Source organism: Sphaerodactylus townsendi, linkage group LG03, assembly GCF_021028975.2.
Source record: "Sphaerodactylus townsendi isolate TG3544 linkage group LG03, MPM_Stown_v2.3, whole genome shotgun sequence".
In the NCBI taxonomy this organism is placed as follows: Eukaryota; Metazoa; Chordata; class Lepidosauria; order Squamata; family Sphaerodactylidae; genus Sphaerodactylus; species Sphaerodactylus townsendi.
Window position 1 is genome coordinate 102010215 of NC_059427.1, and position 11482 is coordinate 102021696.

Here is an 11482-nt window from a genome sequence, read left to right on the forward strand (position 1 = left end):
AAGAGGGCAAGGGTATAATCCCTATGATAACTGGCCTCACTGAGTTAATCTGGGTTTATGTACACAAGTTTAACTGGACAAGACTACCTTTGCACAGATGCTTCATACACTCCACTATCTCCAGCAACAGATTCATCTGACACTGCAGCTGATACACACGCTACCTTCAGTGCAGCCCCTTCAACGGTATTTACACCTGCAAAAGCACAAGGAACGAAATCAAAACTTAAAATGGTTGCATTATCATGCTCAAAACTGAATTATTCCCCCACTCTTCTTTGAATGATATCACATAATACATTTTATTTAGCCCACAGTTAATTTTTAAAAAACAGCATCTACAACAAAACTTAAGTTATAATTAAGTGGTGATACTTATTTATTATTATTATTATACTATATTTATACCCTATCCAATCCACAGTCGAAGTCAGGCTCAGGGCGGCTTACAAAAAAGACTAAAAACAATATACTGAAAATCACAAATAAACACTACAATATAAGTACAAATGAAAACAATTATATGTTCTTAAAACCAAATAAGATGACTGCATTAATAATTCCCAAGTCTAACATTTTCCTCTCTATTCTGTCCATTATTTGTTTATTTGGGGCAGAGGAAAGAGGCAGAGGAAATAGGCAGAATGGTCCATATTGATGGTAAAAACATACACCAGTTATTGATATGGATGTGGGAGGCCGGCTACTGCAGATGGAATACACACTTACAGAATGGCCTCAACCAAAAGCCCAGTGGAACAACTCTGTCTTATAGGCCCTGCGGACCTGATTAAGGTCTTGCAGGTCCTTGGTGTCAGCTGACAGAGTGCCACCAGGTTGGAGCCAGGACTGAGAAAGCCCTGGTTCTGCTTGAGGACAACTGATGTCCTTCAGGCCGGAGACCACCAGCAAATTTCTATTAGATGACCAAAGTGGTCTTCGTGCGTGGTATCAGATGATGTGATCTCAAAGATATGAGGGTCCCAAACCACTCAAGTTCTTACAGGTTAGAACCAACACTCTGAACAGGATCCACAACTTGACTGGCAAGTGTAAGCTGACATAAGGCAGCTGTAATATGTTCCTTCACTGGAGTTCCAGTGAGGGGTCTTGCCGCTGCATTCTGGACCAGCCTTAATTTCTGGGTCAACCTCAAAGGCAGGCCTGCATAGAGTGAGTTACACTAATTTAGCCTGGAGATGACTGGCACGTGGATTACTGTGGCCTGATCTGATCGGGACGGATAGAGTACCAACTGTCTGGCCTGGCGAAAATGGAAAAAGGTGACTTTTGCAGTCTGTGCGACCTGGACCTCCATAGATAAGGAGGACTCCAAGATCACATCCAGGCTCTTGATGGAGGTGCCAGGTGTTAAACCTCTGAAAAGAGGTTTTAAAAACTGACCCTGCAGAAATTTAGATTTTCTTTATTAACAGTATGTGAATAGTACTTTTGGAATATTTATACAAAAATGGCAATTCATTTACTTATGATTTTTTGAATACGCTATTATTTATTTGCAGACCAAAGAGAGGTCTTTATATCTTCAAAAGAATAATTTTCACTTCTGTTATTTAGTAAGTAAAAATAGACATATTTTAAATAATAATTTCGAATTAAGTTAATGATACTCATTACCTCTACTGCATTATATTATGTTTTAGTTTGTCAAACTTGAAGAAGAACATTTGAAATGCTACATCAATCTGGAGGTAGCATCTTTGACTGCACTTTATGTACGACTCATTGAGAACACTACCTTTTTTTACTTGTTTGCCTTTGTGCAAAGCTTATATGCTATAAAAAGATTTGACTACACTTTATGAATATTTCACTGAGAATATTGCCTTCTGTTTACTTCTGTCTACTTTTGTGTAAAGCTTATAAGTTATAAAAAGATGACTTCTGATGTTTAGAAAAATAGTTGTTACATTGTCATTAGTGAAGATTTTCTTAAAGTTGATTCTCTTAATAGACTCATACAGTTTTTGCCATATTGGGTAGGTACGTTCTTGGTGCAAATTCTTATTATACTTAACTGTGGAAGGAGGCATTGTATCTTTTTGAGAAAAGCTGAGAAATATAACCAGAACTGAAGTCAATATAATAGTTCCCATACTCTACTTCTTTTTTTTTTAAAGGCCCCCCACATCGTAGTTTTGGACTGTGGATCATGGTTTTTGATGCACGAACAACTGTATTCAGTTGCATTCCAGTTATTTAAATCCTATGAAGGATATTTAAACTGCAGAGCTGCTGGCGCTTTACAAAGCATATCTTTTTTTAAAAAGAGGTAGCAGGCAAAAAGGTTTGGGAATACGCTCTTTAATTCTACTTACAAGAGCATGTGAGAACACATGATCTCAGGAGGCCACAATGTAACTCAATCAGCCAGCTTTTCCACTGTTCTGATCTGTGTGAGCAAAGGCCAAGGAGTGGATGCTTTCCTCATTACTGCCCTAACATAAACTACCTGTGGTGATTATTTTGTCTGCTGACTGAACAACAACTCTAAATCACTTAATCTGCTTAGTGCCTTGGCTTTCACTTTAGCAGCCTCAGCCATTCTCAAAGAGCCAAGGAAGGTTAAGAGTAATTCTCACCAAGATCTAATGGGAATAATAACCACTCCTTACTCCACTATAAACGTGACCACTGCTCAAAGAGAAGGAAGGAAAGCTCCGATCACACTTTTTTTGCAGATAAATAATTTCAATGCATTTTCCATATTATAATTAATGGCAGTTACCTTTCTTCAGATTCCTACATTAACATAAATAGGTTCTCTTCTTAGCACACCACAGTCTTATAGATGTTAACTAAAATTCTATGGTGCTCTTCACGAGATATATTTGGGTAGGAGAATTTATATGATCTGTGAAATTGTACTACTTGAAAGAAAATGCCTACACAGAATAAATGTCACTGCTGCTGGTCTGTTAGCAAGACACAAACATTATGACTTGTTAAAAGCAATGTGGTTATTTGTTTTACACTCTTTCAGACAGAGACCTTTTCCGCATGTTGCATCTACCTCATGTTTTAGGTGTTGCCAATCCAATGTTTTCTACAAATTTTGTCCTCATGCCACCCTTCCAAACACTGCTTATGTTCAGTTTAGTCAGTTTCATCTTGACCGTGCAAGAGGCGGTTTGTTCGGGGGAGGGGTGTGTGTCACATCAGTTATGACATGGAGAATGATTATTGCAATTTTTTCTCTCTTTTTTGTGCAGGTGCTCTAGCAATGATGTGACCTATTGTGTTATCACTGATGAATGCACATGACCTTACTCAGTCTGAGTTACTGCAAATGTGGTTTTCTTTTTGAATAACTTTGTGGTTACTGCAAATGTGGTCTTCTTTTTGAATAACTTTCCTCTTTCTTCCTTGAGAATGTCTGATCTGCACATTTAGCTGAGCGCCATTTTTATTAAATGTGTGAGAATCTGTCCATTGTTAAAAACGTTCAGTGCATTCCCTTCAGCCCCTTTAGAAAGTCTGCACTCAAAATGGCATGATCCTCTATTTTGCACCACAAAGCCAAAGCATGATCCACCATTATGCACATCTGTATGCCCTCCCCCCAAAAGCACAGAGACACAGTCCTTGCTTAGAAAAAAGATTTTAAGGATCTTCATGATCCTTGCCTAACACCGGCAATTGGCTTTAACATTCTTAGGACTCGAGTTGATCCATTAAGCTTAGCCAGCACATCACTGATAGTCTAACTTCAGTAAAAAAATGTGAGGAGGGGAAGTAGAAGGAGGGAGGAGAGGGGGTCATGGCTGACTAAGGAAAGAGAAAATAGTTGAATGGGAAAACAGGCTGTGAGAAAGGAGAAAGGAATGTTCTATGTGAAATGGACAAGACTGCTCCAATCCACCCAGGCTCTTTGCCTCAACCTTAACTTCAAGAGCACTATGTGAAATTGGCAAAACTGTTCCAATTCACCCAGCCTCTATGCTTCTCAGCCTGAACATTAATTTCAGTCATTCTAGGTGAAATTGAGAAAGTTGATCCAATTCACCCAGCTTCCTTATATCTCTGCCTGAATGTTAACTTTAGGAGTTCTAGGTAAAATTGACAGAGCTGCTCTGATCCACCCTGAAAACAGAAGAGGAAGGGGAGAAGAAATTGGCTGAAAGGGAGGTTGGGCAACTACACAGGGGTGTGGATAAAGGACGAGGTTTGGAAGAGTAGAAAAATGAACAACAAATCATTATGATTGCATATTTAAGTGAAACTGGCTTGGAAGTGGATCGAGCACAGCATTGTGGTAAAAGTGTTCATGAAAGCAAGGGAGAAAAAGTTAACCCAGAATGTTGATGTTTTTCCTGTTTTATTTGACACATTTTTCTTCTGTCCTTCCTCAAGGAGGCTTAGGACAGTGTAGATGATATTTCCTTCTCTATTTTACCCTGTGTAATGCATTAAGCTAAAAGAATATGACTGGGTCAAGGTCAGAGAGCTTCAAGTGATTTGAATCCAGGCTTCCAAGATCCTAGTCAGATATTCATACTGTATGTCCACTGGTTAGCATTTCTCCTCATCTTTCATAGTTACTTAGAACTGTAAGATTTGGGATGTATTAGGTTATTTTGGTTTTAGCTTGCAAGGTTTTAACAGCTGTAAGCCACCTTGAGACAAAAGGAAAGGAATATTTTAATCGATATAAATAAAAATGTAAATGCTTGTTTGTTCAAAATCTTAAATCTCCAAAAGCTCTTCACCGATTGGTTTGAAATTTTGACACAACATTGCATTCAAATACGCACGTGTTTTTATATATAACTACTTGTATACCATCAATGCAAATTATGCACCTGTAATGGGGTAAAACCATGTACCTGACAAGCAGCGCTATCTGGTGGGCAGATTACAGCAACACATGCCTCCCCACTATTTTACAGTTCCATCTCTAAAATGTTTCCAATTTCCACAGATCTGGCCACTGGCTACAGATTTCACTAAGACAGGGGGCGGGAGGGAAGGGAGGGGTGGAATGCAAGGAAGGGGAGGGAGGGGGAGGAGCCCCAGCATCTGCACATGACCCACCCACCCTAATGGAGGGAGGGAGGGGTGGCGTGCAAGGAAGGAGGAGGGGCCCTGGCATCTGAACATGGGCCACCCACCCTAACAGGAGGAGGAGGAGGAGGGGAGGGAGGGGTGGCATGCAAGGGAGGGGATTTTCCCATTTTCTCAATGTTTCGCATTTCACCAGGCTGGGCCACACCAATGTGTGGCCGGGTACAGCTAGTTAAAAATAATATTTTACAAAAGTAATCTCTGTAAAAACTAACGATATAAATCACATGTATCCATAGCATGTACCCTTTAAAAATAATTACCTCATAAAAGTGACTTTTAACTTTAGGTCTAATTCCTATCAAGCACTATGGAATAGGATCATGGGATAGAAAGGATCTCTTTTAAATAAAAAAGGAACTCTGAGACGTTGAGCACCATGCCCAGCAATTACATAGCTGAACGGAATGTATATCTCAGAAACAAGAGAATGGAGCAATTAATCTAATGTGCAATCCACACAAAGATTTATAGCAAAGCAAGGCCCAACTTAAAAATTGCTCTCTCTTCATATAACTTAAGTGTTCTTGCTACACAAATTAATATTTTGCAATTATTGTTCATGATGGAAAATTACACTGTACAGTCTTTATGATGCAGCAAGAAACAATTATGATGGATACAAAGGTGTTAGCGTTTGGCAATTATGTTTTTATGTTTGACCAGATCATAGATTTTAACCATAAAGCTATTTACGTGCTGAATGGGTAAGAATTGAGCAATGGATACCAAAAACTACAAACAAAGGTTCATTAATCACAAACATTAGTAAAAGTTGTTTACATGTTTTCTGTTTCAGTTCTGCCACAGAACATGTTATTTTGTCAAATATTATTGATGCTGCCCTATAAAAAACAAACAAAAATCTTTAAAATAGTTTGGAAGAGCAAAAGGATTGTTACTCTACCTTGGTCCAGATGTTTCCCTCCAGTTCTACACTCTTCTAGTCTGTACTTCTTGCTATTTCCAGTGGTTAGATTAAGTTCACAGAGACTACTGTTTATTTCTGTATCTTCAAAGTCCATATGGCTCATGAAGCAATCTCCTGTGAAGAATGGGTCTGTGACAAGTGGAGAACATGGTGGAGAGGGAGAAGAAAGCGATGATCTTGGAGACAGAGATGTCAATGATTTGGGCGTCCCAGACAAGGACCTCAGAACCTGCAAACGGCTAGTGGCATCAGTTTTTTGTGTTTTTACCACCTCATTTTCATGGATTGTGGTGATGCAGCCTGAAGGGCGAAATCCAGCAGCTCTCTCCAAGAGCAAGAGGTCCATTTTATTCTGGTAGTCAGAATCCACCTGTCCAAGCTGTTCATAGTACAGATCAGTAAAACTGGTTGAAGTGGAAGAATCCTGACTTGAGGCAACAAGAGAGCCCCTGCTAGATGCGAGAGAACCTGGGCTGCTGCCGGAGGACAGGGAAAGCATGCTTGAGGAGAGGCTGTAGAGAAAAGAAGCATATTAGAGGTGAAAGGTTCAACTGTAATTCTTAAAACAAAGCCTTCAATATCGTTTTGCACAAAAGTGATCTTGACTGTAGAAAAACACGCATTACATCTCTTCAGAATAATAAACTGAACATGAAATAATTATGTAGTGAAAGGAATACATTTGGAACTGTGGTTCACCAAAGAAACCAGTATGCTGTTTTCATCAAACTCTACTAATATCTAGTCTAGAGATATGTCACAGAAATGGAGTTTGGAAAGTGTCAGTTAGGATAAATCTTACATATAGCACCTGTTTGAAGCAGACATGTTGGGTGTACTCCTTGCTGTTTGAGCTCTAAATTGTTCTGTTGTTTTTCCTTGCTCATGCATTCATTCTTTGACTGCCAAAGTTGATGCATTTTCTGATTATTACCTTCTTATTCCACCTCCTTTGAAGCTTCCTCTGATGGAATACATGAACTTTCCCCATTTTATCCTCACAAAGACCCAAAAGATAGTAGATACATTTAGATGCAGGTTAGCCTACTAGATGGATGTAACAGGCCTCAGTTTTTCTACAAAGCCCAGCTAATCTGTGGCTTATTTATTCATGTTATTTATAGTCTGTCTTTCTCACTGGGATTCAAAGCAGACTACACAGAGTGAGTTAATACAAACAAGATGAGATGTTCAATGAAGAATTAAAAATGATTTGGGTTGCCAATAGAACCAGAAGTCTAGAAATAGAACTGAAGCAAAGCGTGTCTTAACGTGACATATTAAATTATGCAAAATTACACAATAGGAGCCAACCCACAGCAAACTATACACAATAGTACAGACCACAGTCCTCAATAATTTATCCAAGTAACTTTGAAGAACCTTTCATAATAGTGCTAATCCACTATGTAGAAAAGCCATCTCGAATAATTTAGTTTAGCATAGTGTGTAGAAAGCCAGGATACTGGAAGTCTTTCTGACCTCCTCAGGCAGACCCTTTCATAAGGTGGGGGCCACCTTATGACATCGTTGTTGACATCGTCCACCTGCAGATGGCCTTGCCTGGATGAGCAAAGCTGTCATGGATAAAGGGGTTTTCCTTCCCTCCACCAACCAGAAACTCTGGATATTGTCCCAGTTCCTTTACTTTGCCAGACTTCTGGCAAAGTCTTTCACTGTGTACACAGCCTGCTTACTATAGGATGGCTGCAATAAATGAAAGGAGAACAAAGGATGGAAAGAAGCATAGTGCAATCAAAGCCATCCATTCTCTTGGCTAAGGACAGTTAGTCTCCCTTCTCCTATTTAGCTGCTTTGCTGCTCCGCCTCCACCTCTTTTTTCTTGACAGTTCAACTTTACACAGTACTCTGAATATACCTTCTATAGCTTTCCTTTTCTCTTTTGAAACTTTACTACCCTTTAAAATGTCTTCTTAACAGAGGCTGAAATCTCACTATCACTAGGAAAGGTATGGAGAGAAGGAGTGAAGGTTTGAGAAAATAGGTCTGTCTTAATACTATGTTTAGAACTGAGTGGGAGCCCTCATTTCCCTCTGGTAGGCAATGCCAGAAAACCTGGACTGCTCCTGAGAAGGAAAGCACCCAAGTAGTTGCCATGAGTTATATTTTAAAGACAGCTCCAAGAGGAGGCATTCAGAGGGATTGAGCTGGCACATGTGAATTGTACCTGCAACATGCAGGTAACTGGTGAAACCATTTCAATATGTATATAATAGAAGAAGAATGTCAGGAAGAGCCTTCTGGATATCAAAGAGGGCTTTGTGCTCTGTCATGTTAATGGACCTTCACGTTACTTTCAGTTTATTTAATTTATTTATTTTTGGATTTATATCCCACCCAATCCCTGAAGGGCTCTGGGCGGGTTACAACAAGCTTAGAAGATTAAAATATGGCTCTCAGCTCAAACTGGCTGAACACATCATTAACAACCAGTGACCCATGCTGGAAAATGATACTCTTCTCACAGTCAGTGGGAGGCAAACCTTTTCTTGCCTAAAGACAGTCTCCAATCAGGGCCTGCAATGAACCAAGATCTGTCCTCATATCCACTCATTCACTTGTTCATTTGCCAATGTTATACGTGCCGTCAAATGTCAGTAGTACCCTGCCACTCGAACACTGGACATATAGCTCAGTCCCTCCTGACTGTGTGATTTCCGAGTTTCCCACCTTCTCTTGATTTGCAACATATAGCAAACTAGGAGTACCCAAGTGCCAGTGCCTGACGTTATCTCTTCACACTGGCCTTAAGAAAGCAACGGCTATTACATTCCGAGGTCCCACCTTCTCTTGATTTGCAACATGTAGCGAACTAGGAGTACCCAAGTGCCAGTGCCTGACGTTATCTCTTCACACTGGCCTTAAGAAAGCAACGGCTATTACATTCCTGTCTTGTTTTACTCTGCCTTTGATATGGGGTGAGAAGGAGGGAGGGGGGAGAACTCGGGGATAAAAGGTTGTACCCAAAGACAGTTATTTAGAACTAGCTTCTTTCACAATAATTCTTTCAATATCTCTGCCTTACCAACCAACATCAAATCCATCTTGACTGTATTCGGTATTCACTGAAACTATTAAACCCACTCTGGACTGAAAGTGTCTCAATAATATAAACCGGACAACTGTGTTGAAAGCTGCTGAAAATTCTAAAAGGATCAAAAGAGACATCTCTCCTTTAAGTAGCTGCAAACAGAGATTGTCCATCATACCAACAATTGCAGTCTACATACCAGAGGCCAGAATGAAATAGTTCACAGATAAAGAGTAATCTAAACGCAGCTAATACTGGTCCAAGATTGATGGCTGAGCAGGAATTTGAACCTTGGTTGCTTCCAATTTCAACAGCATCTGCTAAACCACACTAGTTCTCTAGAAGTTATTAAATTATGTTACATAGAGGATATGTCATACATGCCATCCAGTTCTCTTATTACATCACCACATACTATCCAGGAATGAAGTGCTTGAATAGCAGGTTTTCTAACCAAACCTTTTGATTTGGATTGAACTATTAGGGAATGGCAACATGACTTTTTTCAGTTTGGAAGAGAAGTAAATTTACAGTTAGAGTTCACTCAGAATAGTCATTGAAAGCACATGTGAGAAACCTGTGAAAACTTACTTTTTCAACTGGATGTGCAGCATTGCCACTAATCGTGTTGTTTCTTCTAGTTCTCTAACTAATTGGTTCCTCCTACTATTTAATTTCAACCTGCAAGAGATATAGAAGAGAGCAGTTTAAAGCACTACTTACAATACTTTGGAAAGGAAGAGAATCTATTATGAAGTTTGTCTTAGCTAAGGGTATGCAAACTACCCAGGGACAAATAGATCCATTATGTAAGGAAAAGAAGTAATTCCTGACCAAATGCTGTGGAATTTTTAAGGTGTTCAAAAAGTACTGTCTTCACTCCTTTATGTTGTTATGCCAATAGAAAAGTCTATAAAATCACAGAAAAAAAATGAAGGACAGCAAGTTCAATTAATTTGTAAGGAGAACTCAACTGTCAGTAACAGCACTGCAGTATCTTCCCACACAGCTGAGCTGTAGGATAATTACACAGAGCGTTTCCACCCTGTTACTGCTTTATCATCTCAGGGACATAGCCCTACAGATGAAAAAGTGATTCAGCCTCAACATCCAGACATCAGTTTCTTAAACAGTCAACAAATCTACAGATGAGGGAGAGGGAAATGAGCAGTTTTCATTCACTACATCCTCAATGGTCTAATTATCAAGCTGCATTCTTCCATAACTTGTTCTTATAGGAGATAACATTTAACAATGCATTTTAATATACATTTAGCTATAACTCTAATGCCGTCTCCTAGCAGTTGTCAGGCATTGCTTCTGACTAAATATTCAGGTTAGACAATGTGAAAAAGTGAAGGAAAAACTTCTCCATGGCAACCATGGAATATCTTGATAATCCAGGTCCAAGCAATGGGGGTGGGGGGGATACACTTTACAGTGGCCCTGCTCTAACTGCAAGCACCTAATTGTGACAAGGTTTATAACACTTGACAAATAAAACAGAATTTTCTCACACAGAGCTCAGGAAGTGAATATGTGGGATAGGACTGGGGAAGATGACCCATGTTGCAAGTTTGTAAAATGCCCAGAGAAACACAGACCTTGAACACAATAACTTCACAGAGCTACTCTCCAAGTAAGGAAAGAACCTATTCATGTAAAAAAAGAAAAGAAAATTCATACTGATGCTGTTGAGTTCAATTATTGATGCCAGGGAGAGTGTTTTTGATGTCTGTATCATCCAAGTGTGGAATCATGTTTTTTTCTAATTGACCACAGATCTACAGCCCTATATTTTATTCAGTAAATACTCTGTCACTTTTACCAACCCATTCTGTGCCTCATGTACTCTTGATACCACTCTTCAGCCCAACTTTGGGACACACAACATCCATGCTCTCCCTTATACCTCTGTCCCACTCATCTCTACTGTCCTGGTCTCTCCTCCTCCCAAACTGATGTACGTGCTGTTTGTGGTGATGTTTTACCACTGCCTTTGTAAAGCAAACCAACACAAGTATACGTTCTGTTTCATGCGAAAGAACAGGGAACAGTGTGCCAACAGTGGCCACTAAATATCTGGAAAATTCCTGAATGTTACTACCTGATTGTTAACTGCAAAGGAATTTACTCCCTTGGGAATAATAGTAGTCACTTTTTTAATGGTCAAGTCACAGCTGACTTATGAACCCATACGATTTTCAAGGCACAAGATGTTCGGAGGTAGTTTGCCATGCCAGCCTTCACATCATAACCCTGGTATTCCTCAAAGCTCTCCCATCCAAATATCCTAGCTGGGGTCACAGTTGAAAGTGTGTGACTGGCCCAAGGTCACCCAGCAAGCTGCTACAGTAAGAGTAGGGATTTGGCCCTGGGCTTCCCAGGTCCTAGTCCAACAGCTGAACAACTAC

At 39.7% G+C, this 11482-nt stretch overlaps 1 protein-coding gene across 1 annotated transcript in view; it reads right to left on the reverse strand.

Moving 5' to 3' along the window:
• The window catches only part of WWC1 (WW and C2 domain containing 1), a 35980-nt gene that overhangs the window by 23031 nt on the left and 1467 nt on the right, over positions 1-11482 (reverse strand). The window contains exons 2-4 of the mRNA XM_048490580.1: positions 9660-9749; positions 5993-6528; positions 88-196 (exon numbers count right to left, since the gene is read on the reverse strand). Of these exons, the coding sequence (XP_048346537.1) occupies positions 88-196; positions 5993-6528; positions 9660-9749 (735 nt within the window). The remainder of the gene's footprint in view (positions 1-87; positions 197-5992; positions 6529-9659; positions 9750-11482) is intronic.